Here is a 27419-nt window from a genome sequence, read left to right as displayed (position 1 = left end):
ATGAAACACGTGTGGATCTCTGTCTTGCTGCTTTGTATGACATGTCAAGTGGGGTAAGTGAAACGTGTACCATCCCATCTGACTATACACTGCATTACATCCTCATTTGAACAGTAGATATACTGTGCATATCCAACTATGATGTGGTTTATTTACATCGACACTAGCCTTGTCAAGCAGTCTCCATGTTACAGTATGTGGAACTAACCAGCCTGATTGATGTTCTGTCTTTCCCAGTCGTGGCCAGACCACAGCAGAGGCATTGAAAGAGGCGGAGGCTAATGACAACATCACCATCTTCACGCGGATACTGGACGGACTGCTGGACGGCTACGACAACAGACTCAGACCAGGACTTGGAGGTAACGTATACCGACTTACAGAACACTCTGATCCAAACTCATATCACTAGAGGTTACAGTACAAAGCAGTACAACACAATACAGTATTATATCAGTATTCATTTTCTTGGGGCAAATGTCATTCACTAATACTCTTATTTGACGTTATATTATATCCTCAGAGTACACTCAAGCCAGGTGCAGCAGGACCAGTGTAGCATGCTGATGCAGGAGATTTATAGAACCAAAATACAGTGTGAAATGTGGATATTTCTGTTTCAATGTACAGTTTGTCTTTGTTTGAATTTATACTGAATGTATTTTGGTTCTTTTGCAACTTGAAGGGATTTGATGGGAAAGATAAATACTAAGAGAGTGTGCCTGCGTGTGCACTGATTTAATGCAATTATATTACTGTAGCCTAAAGGCTATGCAGGTTATGCTGCAGCAAATTGACCTGTCACAAGACAAAAAGTTACCAGCTGATGAGACGATAAATGCATAGTGTGCTCCATACCGAGATGCGCTGTGTGACCCCACGTGGGACCAACTATATGTTTTGGAAACACCCCCCCACTTGCAGGGAGACGGCTCTGGGGCGTTTTCTTTTTGGTTGGGGGCACCCTGGAGGCCCCCCCCCCTCTTCCCCAGATAGCATATGAACACATCATAAGCCATGGCAAAATGATTAGCAAATTAGCTTTAAAACTGCAACATTTTCTCTCAGTCTGATGGCAAAATGTTTAGAATAACACGAGATAAGCTATTAAACTTGATCGGACCTTGCAGTGGGGGGGCTCGCAAAACTGCAGTATGCCAATGCTTAGCCTCATACATAATTTGTGATCCAGCATAGCATTTTCCCCCTCTGTAAAATAACACTCGCTAGACTTCTTGGATTCAGTGAGAAAAATAAAGAGACTGTTCTAATATACAGATTTGCATTGACTGGAATATATTCCAAGAGGAAAGCAATCACAGTAATAGATCAATCCTAAGTGAGAAGGAACTGCACTGCCAACACGCCATATATCACACAGCCCCCCTCATGACCACCACCTCCATCTGCAAAAAGTAACCTTGAGATCCAGACCTCTATTCAGACGAGAGAAAGAGGGAGTCAAAGAGTGTTCACTGGAAGATAGATAGAAATATCCTGCATCTCTTAGAGAAAAGAAAATGCTCTACCTCCGATTTGGTCTTACAGTGATTTTTTATCCTTTTTCCCCCTTCTAAATCTTGTTTTATAATGTCGCTAATGTAACACATGGATACATCCAACATGGATTTGCCAAATGGGGTTGGAGAACAGAGCTGCACTCACTTCCTTAGAATGGCTTCTGTCATTGAAGGGTGTAAAGATTTCAAATGGAAATCTCTATGATGATTACTCATGAATTGAATTTGCCCCTGTCCCTTGTCTCTTCATGTTCACGGTCATATTCCAAATTCTATTCTATCCACAGAAAAGGTCACGGAGATCAAAACCAATATATTTGTCACAAGCTTTGGCCCAGTTTCAGATACTGAAATGGTGAGTCAATTTACAGCCCATTTCATTATGCACCATTTCAATGACGTCCATTAACGTAATTCTTTGCGATAGGAGCAACACCACACCCGCCTGTAAATGTTACAACACACAGCAATTATCCTAGTCGCATATAATGACATGTATTCATATTTTTTTGTTAAGTAATAAATCAATATATTATAAAGAAATACATCATGGGCCAGATTCTAGGATGCAGATTAAACCCAGTCCTGGACTGAAACGTTATTTCAATGGAGAATCTTCTTTTAGTATTTATTTTTGTTGTCCAGGACTAGTTTTACAGTTTAATATTTTAAATGTACCAGTTTCTCACAGCAGGAAAAGAATCCTGCAGCAACAGGAAATGTGAATTATTACACGGATTATAATTAATGGACATTTTTGTGAGCGTTGATACACTTTTCGTTAGGGAAAATCAAGTCTGACATTTTAAGGTGGAAATTGCTAACTTTAAACCTTTTTATTCTCATAGTTTATACAGATTGTCAATTAAAGATTTTTTTTGCAAAAAGTATTATTATATTATTGATCAATTGACTATGACTTTGCAAATCACCCATTCTGTAGAAACTATGAGAATAGAAAGGTTCAGAACTTTTGTGAAACATCACAGCACAGTTGAAATGTATATGGCATAAAGAAATCCAACATGGATGGTGTTAAGAGATAGATGGGAGGGGTTGACTGGAGCTGAAGGGTGGGACTAATAACAACAAGATAACTCATGTAAATATATAACTGTTTCCGTAAAATGTACATAGGTTCAAAACTTTTGTGAAAAAGCACAGTTAAAAAATATATGACAAATAGAAATCAAACTGGATGGTCTTCAGAAATAGACGGGAGGGGTTGAGGGTAGTGGAAGGATAGGAGTAAAAACAAAAAAAAGATTGTAAAATATATTGTGTCTGTAAAATGTACAATGCCCTCGGAAACTATTCAGACCTCTTGACTTTTTCCACATTTTGTTACGTTATAGCCTTATTCTAAAATGTATTAAATTGTTTTTCATCAATCTACAATACAATACAACGACAAAGCAAAAACAGGTTTTCCGAATTTGTGACTAATTTATCATTTTTTTTAAACTACTGAAATGTCACTTTTACATAAGTATTCAGATCCTTTACTCAATACTTATTTGAAGCACCTTTGGCAGCGATTACAGCCTTGAGTTTTCTTGGGTATGACGCTACAAGCTTGGCACACCTGTATTTGGGGAATTTCTCCCATTCTTCTGGCAAGAGGTTCTCAAGCTCTGTCAGGTTGGATGGGGAGCGTTGCTGCACAGCTATTTTCAGGTCTCTCCAGAGATGTTAGATCGGGTTCAAGTCCGGACTCTGGCTGGGCCACTCAAGGACATTCCAGAGACTTGTCCCGAAGCTATTCCTGCATTGTTTTGGCTGTGTGCTTAGGGTCGTTGTCCTGTTGAAAGGTGAACCTTCAACCCAGTTTGAGGTCCTAAGCACTGGAGCAGTTTTTCATCAAGGATCTCTCTGTACTTTGCTCTGTTCATCTTTGCCTCGATCCTGACTAATCTCCCAGTCCCTGCCGCTGAAAAACATCCCCACAGCATGATGCTGCCACCACCATGCTTCACTGTAGGGATGGTTCCAGGTTTCCTCCAGACGTGACGCTTGGCATTCAGGCCAAAGAGTTCAATCTTGGTTTCATCAGACCAGAGAATCTCGTTTCTCATGGTCTGAGAGTCTTTAGGTGCCTTTTGGCAAACTCCAAGTGGGCTGTCATGTGTCTTTTACTGATGAGTGGCTTCCGTCAGGTCACTCTTCCACAAAGGCCTGACTGGTGGAGTGCTGCAGAGATGGTTGTCCTTCTGGAAGGTTCTCCTTTCTCCACAGAGGAACTCTAGACCTTTGGCAGAGTGACCATCGTGTTCTTGGTCACCTCCCTCGACCTATTGCTCAGTTTGGCTGGGCGGCCAGCTCTAGAAAGAGTCTTGGTGGTTCCAAACTTCTTCCATTTAAGAATGATGGAGACCACTGTGTTCTTGGGGACCTTCAATGCTGCAGACATTTTTTGGAACCCTTCCCCAGATCTGTGCCTCGACACAATCCTGTCTCGGATCTCTACGGACAATTCCTTCAACCTCATGGCTTGGTTTTTGCTCTGACATGCACTGTCAACTGTGGGACTTTATATAGACAGTTGTGCGCCTTTCCAAATCATGTCCAATCAATTGAATTTACCACAGGTGGACTCCAATCAAGTTGTAGAAACATCTCAAGGGTGATCAATGGAAACAGGATGCACCTGAGCTCAATTTTGAGTCTCATAGCAAAGTGTCTGAATACTTATGTAAATACGTTTTTTTTACATTTATATTTGTTTTTGCAAAAATTAAAAAAAAAAAATGTTTTTGCTTTGTCATTATGGGGTATTGTGTGTAGATTGGGAAGGATAATTTAAAAAAAAATCAATTTTAGAAAAAGTCTGTAATGTAACAAAATGTGGAAAAAGTCAAAACTTTCCAAAGGCAGCATGTATAAGCTGGAAGTAGAAGCTTAAGTGTTGTTGTTCGTTAGTTTACTCCAATTAGGGGAGGGGTGGTAGGGTTAGTCAAAAATAATAATACAAAATGAAATACTTTAAAACCTTTTTAAAACCTCAGGTACACTACACATTGCACTTCCTCCTGCACAGGAACATTCTCTGAGTCAGCGGGATCAAATTAAAATAGCAGATCTGTATGTGTCCACGGGCTTTGAGTCGGAGTGTTATCACCATGTATCAACACCATGCTTCTCTCCACCTTAGGAATACACCATTGATGTGTTTTTCCGACAAAGCTGGAAAGACGAGCGCCTGTGTTTCAAAGGACCCATGGAGATGCTGCCTCTGAACAACCTCCTGGCCAGTAACATCTGGACCCCAGACACATTCTTCCTCAACGGGAAAAAGTCTATCGCCCACAACATGACCACGCCCAACAAGCTACTGAGACTGAAGGATGACGGAACGCTGCTCTACACTATGAGGTACCAACCACGGGCCTGTTCAGTACTATTTCAGATAGAAATGTATCACATAGAACAGATAGGAAGTACCTGTAATGTAGGGTGGGGAATTGTGTTAGGTCTATTCAAATCAAGTCACATTTTATTGGTCACATACACATGGTTAGCAGATGTTGATGCGAGTATAACGAAATGCTTGTGCTTCTAGTTCCCAGTAATATCAAACAAGTAATCGAACAAATTCACAACGACTACCTTATACACACAAATGTAAAGGGATGAATAAGAATATGTACATATAAATATATGGATGAGCGATGGCCGTGCGGCATAGGCAAGATGCTGTAGATGGTATAGAATGCAGTATATACATATGAGATGAGTGATGTAGGATATGTAGGCATTATTAAAGTGGCGTTATTTAAAGTGACTAGTGATACCTTTATTAAATCCATTTATTAAATTTATTAAAGTGGACAGAGATTTGAGTCTGTATGTTAGCAGCAGCCACTCTATGTTAGTGATGGCTGTTTAACAGTCCGATGGCCTTGAGATAGAAGCTGTTTTTCAGTCTCTCGGTCCCAGCTTTGATGCACTTGTACTGACCTCGCCTTCTGAATGATAGCAGGGTGAACAGGCTGTCCCGTCAAAGTGGATATGCTGTTTCCTGAAGTCCACGATCATCTCCTTTGTTTTGTTGACGTTGAGTGAAAAGTTATTTTCCTGACACCACACTCCGTGGGCCCTCACCTCCTCCCTGTAGGCCGTCTCGTCGTTGTTGGTAATCAAGCTAACCACTGTAGTGACGTCTGCAAACTTGATGATTGAGTTGGAGGCGTGCATGGCCACGCAGTCATGGGTGAACAGGGAGTACACGAGAGGGCTGAGAACGCATCCTTGTGGGGCCCCAGTGTTGAGGATCAGCCCTCACCACCTGGGGGCGGCCCGTCAGAAAGTCCAGAAACCAGTTGTACAGGGCGGGGTCGAGACCCAGGGTCTCAAGCTTAATGATACGTTTGGAGGGTACTGTGGTGTTAAATGCTGAGCTGTAGTCAATGAACAGCATTCTTACATAGGTATTTCTCTTGTCCAGATGGGATAGGGTAGTGTGCAGTGTGATGGCGATTGCGTCGTCTGTGGACATATTGTGGCGGTAAGCAAATTGGAGTGGGTCTAGGGTATCAGGTAGGGTGGAGGTGATATGATCTTTGACTAGTCTCTCAAATCACTTCATGATGACAGAAGTGAGTGCTACGGGACTATAGTCATTTAGTTCAGTTACCGTAGCTTTCTTGGGAACAGGAACAATGGTGGCCATCTTGAAGCATGTGGGCACAGTAGACTGGGATAGGGATTGATTGAATATGTCTGTAAACACACCAGCCAGCTGGTCTGCACATGTTCTGAGGACGCGGCTAGGGATGCCGTCTGGGCCGGCAACTTTGCGAAGATTAACACGTTTAAATGTTTTACTCACATTGGCCACGGTGAAGGAGAGCCCACAGGCTATTGTCCTCAAAGCGAGCAAAGAAGTTGTTTAGTTTGTCTGGGAGCAAGACGTCAATGTCCGCAACGGGGCCGGTTTTCTTTTTGTAATCCGTGATTGACTGTAGACCCTGCCACATAAGTCTTGTGTTTGAGCCGTTGAACCCTACTCGTGTTTGAGCCGGTGACTCTACTTTATCTCTATACTGACACTTTGCTTGTTTGATTGCCTTGCGGAGGGAATAGCTACACTCTTTGTATTCGGTTATGTTTCTAGTCGCCTTGCCATGATTAAAAGCGGTGGTTCGCGCTTTCAGTATAGCACGAATGCTGCCATCAATCCACGGTTTCTGGTTAGGGAGGTTTTAATAGTCACAGTGGGTACAACATCACCGATGCACTTGCTAATAAACTTGCTCACCGAGTCAGCGTATAGGTCAATGATGTTGTCTGAGGCTACCCAGAACATATCCCAGTCCACGTGATCGAAGCAGTCTTGAAGCACTCATGCGTCAAACTAAGTAACATAATAATACAAATATCCCCTTTAAGCTAGGTATATGTTTCTTTGAATGGGCTGCGTTTTTCAGACCATGTGACATCCCGAAAAAAAAAAGAAAAAAAATTTGGTCTTCTCACGAAAACCTCTGTAGCGTCTGAACGATTTGGGCTACAAACTAATATGACCCCGCTATGGAAAGGAGATATTCTCACAAATATGATGGTGTTCTCCATTTTGGATTTACGATCTCCGCAAGTGTCACTCGTCTGAAGGTAACTGGTCAAAAAAATAAATGAATGGAAGTATGGAGTTAGTTTTGTGCCAACAGAAAAAGGGGGTTAAATATGTGTCCAAAAAACAAAAGTATTTCCTTACTGTAGCTTTCTTATATCTCTTAGATAAAGGAAAGACGCTTAAAAATCTTATTCCCCCTTTTATTTTTGGACTGTCTGTTTGGCCATTTATGATTGTGTTATTCAATGTGTTTCTATAGGTTATAGTAGTAAAGACCAATTTTGGGGAATACCTACAGGGGTCCTAAAATTCCAAATCAAATAGCTAAATGATCCATGGTATGACCATCTTAAAACAATTCCACATGTTAGCTGAACCTCCCCCACCCCACCCAAAGGCTTAGACTTATAGAGGAAAATATCTGAGCTTTGTGTCTGAAAAACTAATGTTACGCTCACTGAAATACAGCCAGCCACGATTCACAAATGGCCCTGAACTGGTTTGGTTATTGTTGTTGTCTGTGTGTAGGAGGTAACAAAAGCCTCTGCACAGCTATTCGACTCAGCCCAGCTCTTGGTAACATAGGCTCAGACAATTTTCTTTTATTTTGGTCTTTGTGATGCTGTATTTTGTATGTTATGGGACACGGACCAATATGTGGCAGGTTAGATTAAATATTCACCCTTGAATTCATAATAGACAGGAACAGAAAGTGATGACAACCAATAGCAATCATACGAATAGATCAGGACTTCCTGGTATCATTTTAGGAGGTATAATTTATTCCAGATCAATACCACCTGCTAAAAATCATCTTAATGCCAGATAAATAGATGCAAGAGAAATAGATGACTTTGATTCCGTCACTGGAATCAAAGTCTGATGAGTGAAAGAAGAAGCAGATATCAGGCCCATAATTTAAAAAAGGTAATAGATTTCCCAATGACTCAGGAAATGAAACATCAGGACGTTTCTTCTTTTAATCGCTCTGGTTTTACTACTGTCTCCTAATGTATTTCCATTACCAGGAAAGAGATTAGCGCTCTACCTAGATTTATTGCATGGCCCAGCCTTTCAGAATCCACCGACATCAGGGGAAAGCTCCTTCTCTCCAGTGGAGATAATGACTAAATGTGATTGCATTCTCACCCCCCGATTCCGAAACATTAGCCCGAGAGCAACAGAGTTTTCAGAAACCTTCAGAAAAGGTTGAAGCAAGTGAACATCATGTAGTATTCGTATTTCCAGAGCAAACTGTACCTCTGATGCAGGAAATATGCATATTAAGAAACTAGTGCAGTCTTTTTGCCATGTTCATTACTTTGAGGTGCACTGGTGACATCAACACGTAACAAGTAAATGGTATCATGTTAATCACACAAGAAATGCAGGTGCATAATTGTGAATGCAAAAAAATGAGTAATGGGGATGATTTAGAATAGATGACACCTGTTACATGTAATTTGAGGGGGAATTTGTAGCCCTAATTTTGTAAGGGAAAAAGGCAGCTCTCTATGCGTGGACCTACATTAGGATATAGCTAATCAAACCTGTATACCAATATACTTTCCTTGTGAGACAGAAAATCAGGTTCTTCAATGACCAGTCCTGCAGTTTCTCTTGTAACCACATGATGGCAGCCTTACCTGTTCACAGTACAGACCAATGAGAATTAGAGTTGGTCTTCGTATGATCCAATAAGATCTTAAAACATGTCAGCTGTCTGACACAACATAAGCAAAGTAATAACATTGAATAAGGATGCAGTGAAGTGAACACAACCGGAGTCCATATGGTCCTCAAGGACTAGAGGTGGCATCATTTCATTGTTATATCAATGTGTTTACATGTGTCACATTATGTGGTTACTTTGTGGACACGTTCTCTGTGAATACACTCTTGACGTACAGTACATGGGGGGATTTGAAGTGAATGACAGCTGGGAATTCACAAATAATACAACCACCACAAGATGGCAGTATAATCAAATGTAATGCCATGTGCTTGGATCAGGGTGAATTCTTGGTGATTCTGTCTAGAAATACTACAAGGGGAAAAAAACGGCCTGTGATGTAATCGTACAGGCATTGTGCTATCTATGCAACTAACATTAGCACTGGAGATGAAGATGTTGATGACGACGGCGGCACTGGATTTGAAATAAACAGGATTATTATATGTAGTATATCTGTAGGGGATTTGGGTTTATTGTCTTGATCTTTTGTGTCTTTCTCTAGGTTAACCATATCGGCGGAGTGTCCCATGCAGTTGGAGGACTTCCCAATGGATGCTCATGCTTGCCCTTTGAAGTTTGGAAGCTGTGAGTAAAATTCCATGTGTTGATATTTTGTGTATTACTCTTTGCCACACTAATAATACAACGGCACAGATCCCATACGTATAAACATTACTAGGCCCAGACTTCTTATGATCTGAGTATGAGTCAATGACAGCACTATTTATCAAACCTCCAACTCAGTAAACTACCAAATCAATTCCTCTAAAGAGACAATTGAGCTTGCACAGTATTCTGTAGGATGGTACATATGGAACAAGGAAAGAACACAGAATCCAGCCACAACGACGGCGCCGCAATAAGGAATGACCTGAATCCTGAAACCGGAGGAGCTAAACCTGGTTCAGTTAAACTAGGTGGAGGGCCAAAAGGTCTATCTATCCTTTAATCAAATTGCTTGTCCTTAATTACCTCTGGTAACCAGGCCCTTAATTACCTTTGCTAACTTGGCACGTGGCCTGTGGCCTCAGCAGTTGGGCTATCCTACTGTACCACCTCGCCAGGGCTCCCAGGGTTGTATTACCATTTACCAATTAGAACTAAAAGCAGACTATGGTCAGGCAGGGCCATCCCCTAGACTTTTTGGGGGCCCTCTGCGAGATTTGGTTGGGGGGCCCCCACGCCTCGCTGGCAAAACATTTTGGTGGCCCCCCTCTTGACGGCAGAGAGAAAAAGTTAGAGTTAAAGTACATTTCCTGCAATTCCACACATTTTGCCATGGGGCATAGAATTTATTTTGCAATTTTAAAGCACATTTTCTGCAATTGTACACATTTTGCTATGGGGCGGAGAGAACATTTAGCAATTGTATAACTAATTATATGCAATTCTACTCATTTTGCCATTGGGCGGAGAGAAAAAGTTGCAGTTTTAAAGCAGGTTTTCTGCAATTCTACAGATTTTGCCATGGGGTGGAGAGAACATTTAGCAATTTTATAACTCATTCTATGCAATTCTACTCATTTTGCCATGGAGCGGAGAAAAAGAAGTTGCAGTTTTACAGATAATTTCCTGTAATTCTACACGTTTTGCCGTGCGGTGGAGCAAATGCTTTGCCATTTTAAAGATAATTTCCAGAAATTTGACACATTTTGCAATGACTTATGCCATGTTAATATAATATTTGAATGAGAGTGACTAACAAAATCAATGGCCCTTCGTGCCTGGTCGGTAATTCAGCCATGATTACTACATTTACATTTTAGTCATTTAGCAGACGTTCTTATCCAGAGTGACTTTTAGCCGCAATTATGGTTAAGTGCCTTGCTCAAGGGCACATCGACAGATTTTCCTCCGAGTCGGCTCAGGGATTCAATTCCACAACTGTCCGGTTACTGGCCCAACACTCTTAACCTCTAGGCTACCTGCTGCCACTACTACAAGTTTAAATCGCTGGCTAGACCTATTTACCTTTTTTTAATGCTGACATGGCCTAATTGAGAGACTGACAGTGACTGGCATAACAAGAAAAAAACTGCTTATGCACAACCAAATTTCGAAATTGCACCCCGTGTATTCTGCTATTTTAATTCTCAACAGTTAGTTGAAACCCCTCAACCCCCTCTGAAATTGAGAACCCTAAGTTCCTAAACCCAGAGGACTTCCAGAACTGGAAACCGCTTTGTACTGTGGTATCCAGCAGTCACATCAGCATCTGCGGCTAAGCATCTTATCCTGTTATGTTAACATTCTCCTGAAGTGTTGTGGGTTGGGGCAGGGGGGGTGGTATGGGTGTTGCCTGCCTGCCTGGTTTAAGTGCTGGCCTGAAATAGCTCAGCTGTACTTTGACCTTTTAGACGTGGACACCACAGATGGATAGTCCCAGGGAAGCTAATAGGAATGCCCTGAGCAGGGTCACGCCATGTCACAATATAGTAAACCCTGGGCTTTGTCACACCATAGGACGTATATAGCCAGATTACCTAGCTGATTGAACTGCCCCTACAGATGTAGGATCTTAAGTTGATCACTCATTTGTTGCTGAGAATTTTTCTGCTAAGCACGAAATGGAAACTTGTAGTGTATTTGAGTTTTAAAAAGCCTTCTAAAAGTTTAGAATTTCACTTTGACATTTCAGACTAGGTTTGTCCTAACAAAAAAGGCCAGACACTCAGAAAACATTTGTATTTGAGTAATTTACATACAGAGCATACAGATACAGTTACTACGGTTTAGCCAGTTGTCTGAGCACTGTGACCACAGGCTCTATTTCTCATTCCATCACCCACACATCCCACTTCACCACCAGATACAACTACTTTCCTGTGCAGCCCAGCTCACAGGGGATATGAAGGATGATGGAAAGTGTATCTTGCCTTTACTCTCTTGGCCCACAGTTGACCTTTTTTCAAGCAGCACAGAAAAACTAAGTCTTATCAAATAATGTTCATGATAAGTAGGATGGATGTGGTAGTGTGTGGGGAGGAGGGAGTGTGTGTATGTTTGTACAGATGTGGGATTGTAATTTGATCACCCTGTTGCAGGAGAACTGTTGCAGGACATTAAAAATTTGTAGTCTATTTCAGAGTTAAAAATGCTTATGAAGTTTGTCAATTCCAATTTGAAATGTTTGACTTGATTGCCATAATGAAAAATATATCAACCCCTACAAAAATGTCCATGAATTATAATCCATTTAATAATTTATATTTCCTGTTGCTGCAGGATTATTTTCCTGCGATAGCAAACTGGAACAAATTAAGATCCTACATTTGTATAGGTCTGTGGAGAAGCATGGAAAATGTCTGACCTGACCATGCTGCTGCTGCTAAGACGAAATCCGGGGGTCAATGCAACGTCATAATTGAGACGTGATTTCTCCTTCTTATGCTTTTTTGACTTACTACTGTATATTGTATTGATAGCAGACACTCTTTTTAAGATTAACTCATAACTAGTGTAGTGTACTACAAGGAACAATAAAATATCGAAATCACCAGCAAATAAACATCACAGGTCACAAATGTGCCCTTTTGACACTATTCCACATCTAAATTCATAAAATGGTTAAATTGATGTAAAAACTATATCGTGATGCAGAAATAATCTACAAGAGTGCTGTAATAAACAGTCATTGAAGTCTGTGGAATGATGACACTCAAGTCTCTCTCAGTCTTCAACCGATTAGAGCTGTGGTGAACTGAAGTGCTTTTAGGAGCTGGGTTCTCTATTGTCATCCATGCATTACTAACCCAAGGCTATCTGTATGGAGTGGAGAGATGGAGAGTACAGAGGGCTGAGTGCATCCCAAATGGCACCCTATTCCCTATTTTGTGCACTATATAGGGAATAGGGTGCCATTTGGGACCTGGGCACAGCCTCTTTTGATAAACGAAGCTGATTTCAAATGGGTTGTATACTACAGGCAAGGCTCAATCAGTGCATTTCTGTATACCCGGTGTAGCTCTTTTCTATTCCCATGGTCAAGTAAAATCACAGGAGGGTTTTAGATGCTGTAAAACCATCCTATTACTATTATGTACTAGCACACTCTTCTCACAGGTACAGTAGATGGCTCAAGTTTTCAGATTAAGATGTATGGGTGCGTGGACAGTATGTAAACAAAGATTATATCAAATCTGTTCATCATTTCATTTGTTCATTTGTTTGTTCATTCGTTTATTCATTTGTTTACTCATTCATTTATCCATTCATTCATTCATTTACTCATTCATCTATCGCAGCTCCTAATGTTCATGTTATGTAATAGGTGGGTGTGTACCGTGCAATCTCAAAGTCAGGAAGAGGTTGCCGTAAAGTTGGCATACGTGACAGGCCCCGTCTGCCAAATCCTTTAGCTCTACTACTAAATCATGGTATTCCCCGCATCATTATCCTTAAGGATTCTAAACCCACCCAACTTTACATTTTGGCCCTGGCTTTCGGCTAAAGCCATCCAAGAAGTCTGACTGTAAATAGCAACCCACTAGGCATGGCCAGTAGTACCAGTACTACAGCAAAGTGCTATGACATGCTATTGAGCTTGGTTGCTTAGTTACTGCACTTTACATTGATCCATCACTTTCTTTTTCTTTGTTCTTCCCACCCAACGCACGCACGCACGCACGCACGCAGGCACGCACGCACGCACGCACGCACACACACACACACACACACACACACACACACACACACACACACACACACACACACACACACACACACACACACACACACACACACACACACACACACACACACACACACACACTCCTATAGCCAGGGAGAAACGCTCGTTTAGTCCCTAGAAACATTCACAGTGGACCTCATTTTGATTCTTTTCTTTAATCCAGAAAGACACTTTGTCATCAGGGGGAATAAACGACAGTTATTCTTTTCATCCATAATTAGAAAAAAAATAAAAGATTTAAAAAAAAATGTACATGGAACATGGAAATGAAGTAGAAATGAAGTAGACTGGTACAGTGTATAGCCTTGAAGAACATGACTCACCCTCACATTTTCTTTCTCTCTCTCAGTGTTCTCTCTCTCTCTCTCTGTTTCCTTTTCTTTCTTCCAGGCTCCTGTGGCTCATCCCTTTCTTAACCTGGTTCTCTAGGCCTTTGTGTTTTTCTATTTTATAGACGGACCATCTACAAAAGCTGAGGAATCTATAGAGATGTAGGATATTCATTTGATCAACCTTGAGGTTGTCAATGTAGTGTATTTGAGGATTTAAAAGGCTTCTGACGTTAGTAATATCCACGTTGAAATTCATTTTAGACTGGATTTTAACTTACGAAAAATGTCAGTCAATTACAATCCAATTAACAATTCAAACGTCCTGTTGCTGTAGGATTATGTTCCTGCTATAGTAAATGAAGATCCTATATCTGAACCTCCACTCATTCCCCATGGTTCTGACTGGCCCATTATTCCTCACTATCCACCTTCCTCTGCATCTCCCTGCATGCTTAAAGAGACCTAGGCCTCAAATTGATTGCAGACAGGGAAGGTGCTGTTTCTGAGGTTTCTCTCAGAATGTTGGCCCTCTATTTTTAGGACAGGTGTGGTTTCACGTCAATATCCCGACAGTGTTTCAACAGTGACAGTGTTCAGGAGAGGAACAGCTTGCTAGTTGTTTCAGTTGAAATGAGGTTAACACTTCTGATAAAGTGTAAATCCTTCATCTGCACTTGATTGAATTCTTTTGTTGGACTGCAGGTACTGTCCTAGCCAGTGCTTTCCTGAATCCCGACAGTAGGTTACTGACTACCCTAAAGGTTGCAATTATACTTTACATACGATATAAACGCAACATGCAACAATTTCAAAGATTTTACTGAGTTACAGTTCATATCATGAAATCAGTCAATTGCAATAAATTCATTAGGCCCTAATCTGTGCATTACCATGCTGAAACATGAGCTGATGGCAGCGGATGAATGGCATGACAATTGGCCTCAGGATCTCTTCACTGGATCTCTGTGCATTCAAATTGCCATCAATATAATGCAATTGTGTTCATTGTCCTTAGCTTATGCCTGCCCATACCATAACCCCATCTCCACCATGGGGCACTCTGTTCCCAACATTGACATCAGCAAATTGCTCGCTCACATGACGCCATACACAGGGTCTGCGTTTGTGAGGCCGATTGAACGTACTGCCAAATTCCCAAAAATGACGTTGGAGGCGGCTTATGGTAGAGAAATTAACATTAAATTATATGGCAACAGCTCTGGTGGACATTCCTGCAGTCAGCATGCCAATTGCACGCTCCCTCAAAACATGAGACATATGTGGCTGTCACACTGATCTGTTTCACCTGTCTTGTGCTTGTCTCCACCCCTCACCAGGTATCTCCCATTTCTTCCCATCATCCCCTGTGTATTTATATCGGTGGTTCTGTTTGTCTGTTGCCAGTTCGTCTTGTCTCGTCAAGCCTACCAGCGGGTTTTTCTAGTCCCTGTTTTCTAGTCCTCCCGGTACCAACCTTTTCTGCCTGCCCTGCCCTGACCCTGAGCCCGCCTGCCATACCATTCTGCCTGCCCTGACCTCAAGCCTGCCTGCCATCCTGCCGTCCTGTACCCATCTGACTCTGACCTAGTTTACGAACTTCTGACTGTCCTCGACCTGCCTCTTGCCTGCCCCTTGTCTATTAATAAATATCAGAGACTCGAACCATCTGCCTCCTGTGTCTGCATTTGGGTCTCATCCTGTGCCGTTATAGAATGAACTGGCCATGACTGACCCAGCAGACTCGGACCAGCTCCTCAACACTGTCTCCCTGCATGGAGCCACCATTGGGAGAAATTAGGAGCTACTTCAGAACCTTATGGAAGTACATACTTTGGCAGAATGCCATGACCAGGGTTTCAAATCATTACTGGAGCAATTCCGTGGACTATCTATCAGGCATCATGCCACAACGGAGACCTCCCGGACGCTCAGTAATCCCCCTACCAGTGGTGATTTTGTCCAGCCTACCCCGGCGATGGGCGCCTACAGGAACGCAGGACGGAGAGGAGGTCTGTTCTCAACCACACTCGCTCGTCCATGGCTGCTTTCTCGCCTCCGAAGAACCCCGGAAGTCCCCGACGCCTGCATTCCCGAGAGGATCCGAAGTCACCTGAGCCCCCTCGGGAATCATCGGGGACGGGCGACTCGTTTACTCCAGAGCCTATGTAACTGGGTAGATTGTCGCCTAAGGAACAATTACGTAGGCTGAGCTCCAACAGTTGGCTGTATTGTGGTTCTACAGGGCATTACATATCCACCTGTCCAGTAAAAGACCAGGCTCATCAGTAGGTATGAGTATGCTGGTGGGCCATACTGGGAGTCTTCCAACTCCTATTACTTGTACCCCTTTCCATGTTTTCCTGCTGTGGGGTGATTGGTCTAAATCTCTCCGGGTGATCATTGACTCTGGGACTGACGAGAGCTTCATGGACGCTACTCTAGTATCTGAGCTGGGTATCTCCATACAAATCCTCTCCATTCCCATGGACATCAGAGCACTGGACGGACGCTCCATTGGCAGGGTCACTCACAGTACGGTTCCCACTAACATGCGAGTGTCGGGCAATCACAGTGAGTCCATACAGCTTCTACATATTGAATCTCCCCATGTTCCTGTCGTTTTGGGATTTTCATGGCTCCAGAGGCACAACCCCCTGATTGATTGGACCACTGGTTCTATCCTGGGTTGGAGCCTGTTTTGACACTCGGATTGCCTTAAAGTGGTGCAGCCTGCCCCGGGACGTCCTCCTGCGGGCTCTGGAAAAGCATTGGATATCTCTGCCGTTCCCGCGGAGTACCAGAACCTCCTGGAGGTTTTCAGCAAGGCTCACGCCAACTCCCTTCCTTTGCTTCGCCCCTATGATTGCGCCATTGACTTTCTCCCGGGCACCACACCGCCTTGTGGGCGGCTGTATTCCCTCTCTGGCCCTGAGACCAAGGCCATGGAGGAGTACACTAAGGACTCTCTGCCTGCTGGGAGCATTTGACCTTCTGCCTCCCCTGATGGCACATGTTTCTTCTTTGTGGAAAAGAAGGACAAGATGATATCACTTTGAAGAATCGTTACCCTCTACAACTCATCTCCTCGGCTTTCAAACCTCTCCAGGGGGCAACCTTCTTTTCTAAGTTGGACCTTCGGAATGCCTACCACCTAGTTCGGATACAGGAAGGAGACGAGTAGAAGACCGCCTTCAACCCAGCTAACGGACACTATGAGTACCTGGTCATGCCGTTTGGACTCACCAACGCCCCTGCAGTGTTCCAGGCCCTGGTCTGTGACATGCTGAATCGGTTTGTGTTTGTCTACCTCAATGACATCGTTGTTTGCTCCCATTCTGCTCAAGAGCATGTCCTCCATGTCCGTCAAGTCCTCCATCGCCTCCTGGAGAACCAGTTGTTTGTGAAAACTGAGAAGTGTGAATTCCATTCGCCCCACTATCTCTTTTCTGGGATATGTCATCGCTGAAGGGAACGTTCAGATGGATCCTGACAAGGTGAAAGTGGTGGTGGATTGGCCCCAACACACCTTTAGAGTGCAGCTGCAACGTTTTCTGGGATTCACTCGTTTCTGGGATTTCCCATCTCTAAAATCCTTAGTCCCACTGTTCTGTTGCTTCCCTTCGTATACATCCCACGGTTCATGTGTCTAAGATTTGTCTCACAGCCCTTTGTCTCCTGTTTCCAGGCCCCACTCTCCCTCCCCGTCTCATCGATGGCCATCCGCCATACATGGTGAGACGCCTCGTGAGTGTTCGACCTCGGGGCAGGAGTTTCCAGTACCTGGTTGACTGGGAGGGTTATGGCCTGGAGGAGAGGTGCTGGGTCCCCACTAAGGACATCCTGGACCCGGCCCTCATCGCTGACTTTCACAGCCGGCATCCCGGTCAACCAGGTATGCGCCCAGGTAGGACGCCAGGTGGCGCCCCTAGAGCGGGTTACTGACACATCCTGATCTGTTTCACATGTCTTGTGCTTGTCCCCACCCCCCACCAGGTATCTCCCATTTCTTCCCATCATCCCCTGTGTATTTATATCGGTGGTTCTGTTTGTCTGTTGCCAGTTCGTCTTGTCTCGTCAAGCCTACCAGCGTGTTTTTCTAGTTCCTGTTTTCTAGTCCTCCCGGTTCCGACCTTTTCTGCCTGCCCTGACCTCGAGCCTGCCTGCCATACCATTCTGCCTGCCCTGACCTCGAGCCTGCCTGCCTGCCATCCTGTACCCACCTGACTATGACCTGGTTTACGAACTTCTGCATGTCCCCGACCTGCCTCTTGCCTGGCCCTTGTCTATTAATAAATATCAGCAACTCGAACCAACTTCCTCCTGTGTCTGCATTTGGGTCTTGTCCTGTGTCGTTATAGTGGCATTGTGTTGTGCGACAAAACGGCAAATTTTACAGTGGCCATTTATTTTCCCCAGCACAAAGTGCACTTGTGTAATGATCATGCTGTTTAATCAGCTTCTTGAAATGCCACACCTGTCAGGTGGATGAATTATCTTGGCAAAGGAGAAATGCTCACTTACAGGGATGTAAACAAATTTGTGAGAAAAAAATTGAGAGAAATAAGCTTTTTGTGTGTTTGGAAAATTTCTGGGATCTTTCATTTCAGCACATGAAACATGGGACCAACATTTTACATGTTGCATTTATATTTTTGTTCAGTGTAGAATGTACATAGTAAATGTCTGATGATTGGAAATTTGATAGTAACAATGCTTTTGTTAGTTAATTTAAAAAGAAAATTAGATACGTTTGTACTTCAAATGATAACTCTCTGTCATGAGTAGTGTAAAAAGTGGGTTTCTGGCTGTAACAGATCACCAAAATATTCATCTTCATATTTTGATTTATAGTTCATATTTGACATGCCCTACCTGGTTACAATAAACTATAGCTGACCTGACCTGAACTGAACTTTGTATTACTGATCGATCCAGACTGTTCTATTGATACAGCCTATTAAGAGATCCTAAATGTTGGCAGGCCTTTGTGTTCTATCTTGAGTCAGTGTTTCAGGAGAGGAGCCAATGCAACTCCTTGTGGATGTCATGAGTCTTTAGGGCTTAGCCCCAGCTTTAGAGTGAGCTCCACACTGGACCCTCCTGTAATCCTCTAGGTAAGAGGGATGATGTCCTAAGGGTGGAAAATCGACACAGAGAGCTGACACGAGAAATCATTCGCTTTTAGATTAATTGGGAAATGATTTGATTACAGATCACCAATTTGAGCGAAAAACTAGTAGGCTGCAATCTGAAGCTGGTGTTGGTGTGTTTGTGTGTGTCTGCCTGCCTGTCTGTCTGCCTATCCGTCTGCCCATTTGTCTGTCTGTCTGCGTATGCATCCTTGTCTTTCTGTATGTCACGATGCCTGATGACCCTCTCTGCTGTGGCAGAGGCGTAATTTGGACCAGACCTTGGGGGTCAGCGTTAGCCGACACTCTCAGCTCCAATCAGCCACTGTGGGTGGCTATGTGATTAACAAGCTGTGTTGCTTTGCAAACATGTGCTCAACCACAGCTCAATCTAAGCCTGAAGCCCCCAGAGGGGCAAAGCTGGCAGGGTCCCTTACTCTGGTCTATACTGTACAGCTTCCGGGGGATTGTCCTACTATGTTAAAGGAAAAGAGATTGGGTATAGCCATGTTGTCTCTTAAGCTCTGTTCTTAGAGAGAAAACCATTCACCACATAATCCACAAATGCAATGGGTGCCTAGCTGTACTTAACACAGCAGGATCAGAAGCGACTTTTTTGGCACTGAGACTTTGCATTTGCTAAATAAATCAACTAGGACACCAAACCACGATGTAGTTTCACTTAGAGTAGGATATGAGGAACCTTGTGTCCTGGACATAAGTAACAAACTGTTCTGTTCCTTTCCCAGCATGCATTTCATGCGTACACGACATAGGCCTCCGATTGTGTTGCCAGAAGAACGTGTAGTCCTAGTAATAGCTTCATCCTAGTTTCGCTTGACTCAACATCTGAGCTTCAACTATGACTTTGGTCTGAGACTTGCTAGTTCCTGATATGTGCACTGGCCTGTATAATATCTCATTAGCGTCCTCACAGTGTCCTGTTTCTTTCTTTCAGATGCCTATCCAGTCTCTGAGGTGGTGTACCTCTGGCAAACCGGTGCTGCCAAATCTGTAGTGGTGGCAGAAGACGGATCCCGTCTCAACCAGTACCACCTGATCGGCCAGACTGCAGGCTCTGAGGACATCTACACCAGTCGAGGTGAGGTATATACTCAAAAACCTTTCCCAGCTCTCTTCCAATATCCACACTAGCATACCTTAGAATTAAGCAATGTATTACGGCATGCATTCTAATTGGTATGCACATATGGATGTTGGAATGGAATGTAGCCTGAGACACTTTGATTTAGAATTGTAGGACCCCTTTAGGTATCAAATAATATATATATATATATATATATATATATATATAAGACCGGGATGTCTCATGGTCTGACAAACACCCATGTAGCTCAGCCACCTTCCACCGCATGTGCGGAAGGCTATCATAAGCAGACGCTATGGATTAAGACACAGCCCATGCAAATATCTCTATCTTAAACTGACCGATTTTCATGGGGATTTTGTTATTATGCTACTTAGATTGACGCACGGGTGGGTCAGTAGACTCTTAACGATTACGTTGGGGAAATTCATATTTTGGGGAAAGTATCCTATTCCTTTCAAATGTAATTTTTAGTCTGACTTCTCCAAACTCCACTGTACTTCACTGTAGGCTAGAGGGGGGAAAGGAAATATTTTGGAGAAGGAGCAAGAGCAGAAAGGGAAGTAGCCAGCTGTCACTTAGGCTACACATGGACTCACTTATTCCTGTCGTGAGCTCCCTGGGAGTCAAGGGTTAATCCCGTGTTGAATGTCCCATCAGGCTTTTGCATAAGAGGACGACATCACAGCGCCCGCAGGGATTGGACATCCCAGGCTCCCGGGCAAAGACACGTGGGACTGAAAGGCTTAATACCCTTATGTAAAGCGGAACTGTAATGCACTTCGGCTGCTGTCTGCAGAATGGCTATTAAAAGTGTGGATTTCCCTGGTATTGTGCGTAGAATGGCAGAAACCATCCAGCGCCGTGAAAGTCATCATCACAGCCGTTTAACTCCTTGGCCATGAAAGGAAAGGAGAGGCAGGACAGTCCCTCCATGGCAATCTCCCTTGATCATGGATAAGAACTAAAACCCTCCCTGCCTGTTAAGTAGGCAGCGGGATCCTATAAGCTTCCCTGCAGGGCCACTGATAAGTGTAAACTATAGTCCATTTGTGGACTGACCCCGAACTTCAGTAGGCCCGCTAGCTAAAAGTGTGTTTCTGTGGATCTCCTTTCCTCCACCGGCTCCTCTTTGCTTGCCAGCAGTGACAAATGGGAGCTGCGGAGGTCAGGCGGTGGCTGTAGGCCGTCTGTCTGGCCCAGGGCCAAGTCTGTAGAGTTCATTGTCCCCGATGGGAATCCGGTGGGTCAGTTCTGTTGCGGTTCTTGAATTAGCATGTGCCTAATCTTAGCTACAATCCCTATATGGCTAAATCAAGACGAGATTAGCAACAGCTCAGTTTAGGGACATGACATCCTATACCCCCTCACAGTACATTTACAGCAAACCACACTGAAAATAAATACCGTAAAATGATATAGTACACTGTTTGGTAAAAGAGGGAAATATAGTTTATCCTGCAAAATGGAGTCTCTTAGTTGGGTTTAGAACAGTGTGCCTTTATGCAATGTCTCCTTTGGACATATCCCAAAACCCAGCCCATTCCACTTTTCTTTCTTTATTTTTGCATATTTACATGTAAATGACATTTTCTTAAGTTTTTCACAAACTTTCTGGGACCACCGTTGCCTTAGTACTCACCAGTTGACCAACATGGCTGCGTTATTGTCTGCAATGAATGGAAGTTCCCCATAAACGCTCCAAAATCCTTGCAGTAAAATCCACCAAAGGTACATGTTCATTCCTCTATGAGTCTCATCGGGCTCCATGCATCAACAGCAAACAGTCCCGATGGTCGGTTGGTCAGTCGGTCGCTCGGGGCGGAGAGAGTCTGGGAGTCATGGGTGTCTCCCCGGTGGGCCGAGAAGACGCCGGCTAGCTGGGGCTTCTGGGGCTGGAGACATGATGGTCCCTGCGTTGGCCCTACGTCCGTTTGGCTCACAGAATCACAAACTTCCCATGGGGCACCAGGTCAGCCCCCCTCCATCACACCCCTGGGAGAATTGTTATTAACTAGGAGCTAAGGTCTGTAGATATCTGTCCGTCAGTCTCTGGAGATTTGGTAGCGTCGCGTCCTTGTCGAGTGTGCGAGGCCAGAGCACAGCAGAGCAGAGCAGAGCCAAGCTGAGTGAGTGGGCAGGACTGAGCTAGCGTTTTCCCTGATGGCAGGATGCAGATTGTGACAGGGGATTAGTGAGATACAAAAATCGGATTTTGCCTGGAGAACGCAGCAGTCATCAGTGGATTTTCTATAGTTTATCAGGCGCCGGCTGTGGGAAGCTAGAAAGGATTTTTTTAAAGCTTCAAACGCAATCTTCAGTTGGTTAACAAGATATCATGGTTTTTTTTTCTCTCCGCTTTTTTACCACAACACATTTACCTCACACAGCAACTGTCACATTATTGAGTGTAACATACATATTTTAGCGAAGCCATTTTATATCATATGTTATTCATCTGCATAATTGTTTTCTTAGATAATTATATTTGTTGGCGATTGTTGCATTCTTGTCGTGTTTTTTTATATATATATATATATATCATTTATAACACTTTTTACAAAAATGCATATTATTATAAAGTTCGATATAATTATCATATATATAATACAATTAGATAAAAATGCAGGATGACTTTGCGATTCACTCTCTCTTTCTACTGTATATCTCCATCATTGTTACCACTGCAATTATTCATTTATCTTTGTCCCACTGTCTTCTAAACCAACAGGACAGTACACCGTCATGATGTGTCACTTCTACCTGAAGAGGAAGATTGGTTACTTTGTCATTCAGACCTACATGCCCTGCTTCATGACCGTGATCCTGTCCCAGGTGTCCTTCTGGCTCAACCGTGAATCTGTACCAGCCAGGACCGTCTTTGGTTAGTATGACCGCACCTCGACCACTGTAATCAACTCGAACTAAAAGTGTACTTTCAACTCAAAATGGACACTATGTGTTGCCCCGTCACCCAACACATACACTCATCACAATTTTCATGAATGAATGTTAGATTTTTTTATTTATACCTTTAGTTAGCCAGATAAGTCATCGAGAACACATTATCTTTCACAATAACGACCTGGTTAAACTACAATTATCTATATCATCCATGATGATGCCAATTTGAAATAGATTTTCAGGCAATTATAGACATCACAGGTGATGACCACCTTTCTCTTGTCCCTAGAAAACCCCTGAATGTCTACAGTAGGGTTCCCCAACTGGCAGGCTGATTTTATTTGGCCTCCCAAGTTCTGAGCAAAAATAAATACATCGTTTTTTTAGACTTATTTTATTTATTGTTGGACATAAAAGACTGTAAAAACACCAGCAAATCAGCTCTAAGTGAATTTAATTTTGAAAATCTATTCCAAAATATTCCCACCCATAATAGAGAGATACACTACATGACCAAAAAAGTATGTGGACACCTGCTCATTGAACATCTCATTCCAAAATCATGGGCATTAATATGGAGTTGGTCCCTCCTTTGCTGCTATAACAGCCTCCACTTTTCTGGGAACATTGCTATAGGGACTTGATTCCATTCAGCCACCTGAGCATTATTGAGGCCGGGCACTGAAGTTGGCCGATTAGGCCTGGCTCATAGTCGGCGTTCCAATTCATCCCAAAGGTGTTCGATGGGGATGAGGTCAGGGCACTGTGTAGGCCACTCAATTTCTTCCACTCCAATCTCGACAAACCAATTCTGTATGGACCTCGCTTTATGCACGGGGGGCATTGAAACAGGACTGTTGCCACAAAGTTGGAAGCACAGAAACGTCTAGAATGTCATTGTATGCTGTAGAGTTAAGATTTCCCTTCACTGTAACTAAGGTGCCTAGCCCGAACCATGGAAAACAGCCCTAGACCATTATTCTTCCTCCACCAAACTTTACAGTTGACACTATGCATTCGGGCAGGTAGCGTTCTCCTGGCCTCCACCAAACCCAGATTCGTCCGTCGGACTGCCAGATGTTGAAGCATGATTCATCACTACAGAGAACGTGTTTCCACTGCTCCAGAGTTGGCGTGAAGCTTTACACCAGTCCAGCTGACGCTTGGCATTGCGCATGGTGATCTGAGGCTTGTGTGCGGCTGCTCGGCCATGGAAACCCATTTCATGAAGCTCCCGATGAACAGTTCTTGTGCTGACGTTGTTTCCAGAAGCAGTTTGGAACTCTGTAGTGCGTGTTGCAACCTAGGACGCGCTACGTGCTTCGGTGGTCCCGTTCTGTGAGCTTGTGCGGCCTACTGTACCACTTCGCGGCTGAGCTGTTGTATGACGGTGCCACATTGAAAGTCACTGAGCTCTTCAGTAAGGCCAATCTATTGCCAATGTTTGTCTATGGAGATTGCATGGCTATGTGCTCGATTTTATACTCCTTTCAGCAATGGGTGTGGCTGAAATAGCCGAATCCACTCATTTGAAGGGGTGTCCACATACTGTTGTATATAGTGTATACTGTATGTTATCGAAAACAAATGTAAGCAAGGTTTGAAATGATTATGTTTTAATTAAGTATTATACTTGTTTGGTCTTCTTGCGATCAATTTGCAGTCTACAAATTATTTGTAATTATGTTCCGGCCCCCTGACCATCCGCTCAATAACAAATCGGCCCGTGGCTGAATCTAGTTGATGATCCCAAAATGTCTACAGCTTCCACACGTCACTACAGATGATGTTAACCACTTTATTCCCATATACTAAAGAATATATTACAACCTGTTGCTCACTCATCATACAGGGGTAGTGTTAATTAGGCAGAGAATGGAAGAAAATGGACTGAAACAGGGAGGGAATACCTGGCCTTCCCTAATTAGAAACTCTTATTTAATTTTTTCTGTTGCAAAACGTTTGAAACCCTTTTCCACTGTGTGCCCTAATGAACATCACATGTCTGTTTTTCTACCAGGTGTCACTACAGTGCTGACTATGACTACTCTCAGTATCAGCGCGCGCAACTCGCTGCCTAAGGTGGCCTACGCCACAGCCATGGATTGGTTCATCGCTGTGTGCTATGCGTTCGTCTTCTCCGCACTTATCGAGTTTGCCACCGTCAACTATTTCACCAAGAGGAGCTGGGCGTGGGATGGCAAGAAGGCCATGGAGGCTCAGCACCCAAAGGTGAGTCCAGGTATCCCACTCTCCATTTAGAAAACTGTCTATGAAACACTATTGAAAAGCGAGAGCTATGGTCGTGTTTTTGGGACGACGTCATGGAAACGTTGATGCTCTACATGAATAATAATTACTGACAGAAATCGTAAAGTTAAAATAAAAAACCGTTTTATGTAGCCCCGGTTTGTGAGGGTCTACGTGTAACACGGACTATTTGTATCCATCCAACACAAATAGTACCGTATTAAATATTAAATTATACATTTTAAATGTTTTATCTCAACAGAAAAGGGACCCTATGGTGCTTTCTAAGAAGCCCAACAACGTCTGTACAGCAGGAGTGAACTACACCCCCAACATCACTAAGGATATCTCTATCTCCACCATCTCCAACAGCACCTCCATACAACTAAGATCGTCTGAAACAGAAGTTCTGGACCCCAAGAAAACCTACAACAGCGTGAGCAAAATCGACAAAATGTCCCGGATAGTTTTCCCTGTCCTATTTGGAACCTTTAACCTCGTGTACTGGGCTACTTACCTCAACAGAGAACCGGTCATCAAAGGAGTCAACATATTGGCTCCAACATAGTGTCTTTGTCAAACACACGACCCTACCTTCAACCATATTGGCCTACAAGCTGCTGAAGAAAATTATACTGTGTCACAAAGGATGGGAGATGTCATGGGTTCTGTCTTTCTCATACTGTCATTTGCATGAAGCTTTTAGAGAGATACTCTAACCATGTTTGCCTTAATATTCCCTCTTTATACCTACTGTACATTGCTTTAATTCAACAATGACATTTTGAAAGTGAAAATCAATGACATTTTGAAAGTGAAACTCGACAAGGACATTTTGAAATGCTGCAGTGTGGACATTTGCCCTGGCCTCAAATGAATTGAAAACGGTCAATGGCATTTATGTTGTTGTTTATAACCCTGTCATCTTGAAGAATAAGAGACTGAGAAACACATGCTGTGTTAGTAATATGAAGTAAGATTGCGGAAGCTAGGATGGTAAGGAAAGTGGCGAATAATGATTTTCAGTGTCATTTCCAGTCAATTTGTAAAGTTTGTATAATACTGCAGACAAATCTCTCTTATCTCTATTGGATACATATGTTGTTATACTTTTGTCATTTTTGCCCATCTCACATGTACTGTTTGTACAATTTAAAATGTTACTATTTCTTACCTCTATCTATATAATGTACAGATTAATAATTTTTGGACAAACTTGGCTCTAACTGTGGAGACAGAGGCCAAATAAGTTAGCAAGATACAACGCTGTGATGTAATTGAGGATACAGTCTAATCAACCTAGGTGAAAGTGCACAGTGGGAAAATTCTAATCATTACCAAGTTATAAAATGGTTGATTGATAAGGTCTGACTTTTTCAATTGCAATGAAAGCGTTTTCCCTCAGCTAGAGGGAGTGGATGCCGACTTAGAAGTGTTGAACTCAAATACTGTAACAGGATCCGTTTTCAGGGTCGTGTTCCTTGGGCATCAAATGGGGAAAAACGGACTGAAACAGGGATGGACTTCCTGCATTTGTTCAATAAGAAACACTTATTTCATTTACCGTTTCAAAACATTTTGCCATAGTTTGCCCTACTGAACACAGCCCTTCTACACTGCTGTCCTATCCTCATTGTGTCATGACCAGATTGGCCCCAGTCCCTGAAGTCCGCTAGGATTTAATTAGCCTGGGATAATGAGCTTGTACCTGTTAAACACTCTATCTGATATGGCCCCTGGAGAGAGAACCAACCACATGGGACTGACCACCCACCCTCACCCCAGGCCCAGAGCGCTTTGTTCAGGGTACGGAAAGGAGAGCATGTGGGTAGGGCTATGGGGCATGGTGCCTCTGTGGTAACACCTACTTTCTTGTTACAGACTCAAGAGATCGAGATACGGTATCTTTTTTTTAACGAGAGAAAGAAGAATAATGGATGAAACATGAAATAATAAGTTTGTGCTTCAAGGCCACCGTACTGGAGAAACAAGCTGTTCCTGAGAATCATATAAACTCGTTGACACAGCATGTACAGAGAGAAAATAATGGATAATTATGGATATGATGATGGATAATATTAGTGACTGATGGATACTTTAAATGTCACTGACTTTACAGTTCTCATTAAAGTATCATGTTGTAGATAACACAATAACTGTACATACATTATTATTAATT

The 27419-nt window shown here is 43.1% G+C and overlaps 1 protein-coding gene across 1 annotated transcript; it reads left to right on the top strand.

The window, feature by feature from the left end:
- LOC120050745 (gamma-aminobutyric acid receptor subunit alpha-5-like) lies at window positions 1-25808 on the top strand. The gene is made up of 9 exons (XM_038997306.1): window positions 1-53; window positions 238-362; window positions 1808-1875; window positions 4672-4892; window positions 9330-9412; window positions 19937-20085; window positions 22823-22970; window positions 25011-25222; window positions 25503-25808. The coding sequence occupies exons 1-9, from the start codon at window positions 1-3 to the stop codon at window positions 25806-25808; spliced, it is 1365 nt and encodes a 454-aa protein (XP_038853234.1).
- Window positions 25809-27419: the final 1611 nt, after the last annotated feature.

This window comes from Salvelinus namaycush, chromosome 7, assembly GCF_016432855.1.
Source record: "Salvelinus namaycush isolate Seneca chromosome 7, SaNama_1.0, whole genome shotgun sequence".
NCBI lineage: Eukaryota > Metazoa > Chordata > Actinopteri > Salmoniformes > Salmonidae > Salvelinus > Salvelinus namaycush.
The sequence above is the reverse complement of the archived record's forward strand: the minus strand, read 5'-3'. Positions and strand labels throughout refer to the sequence as shown.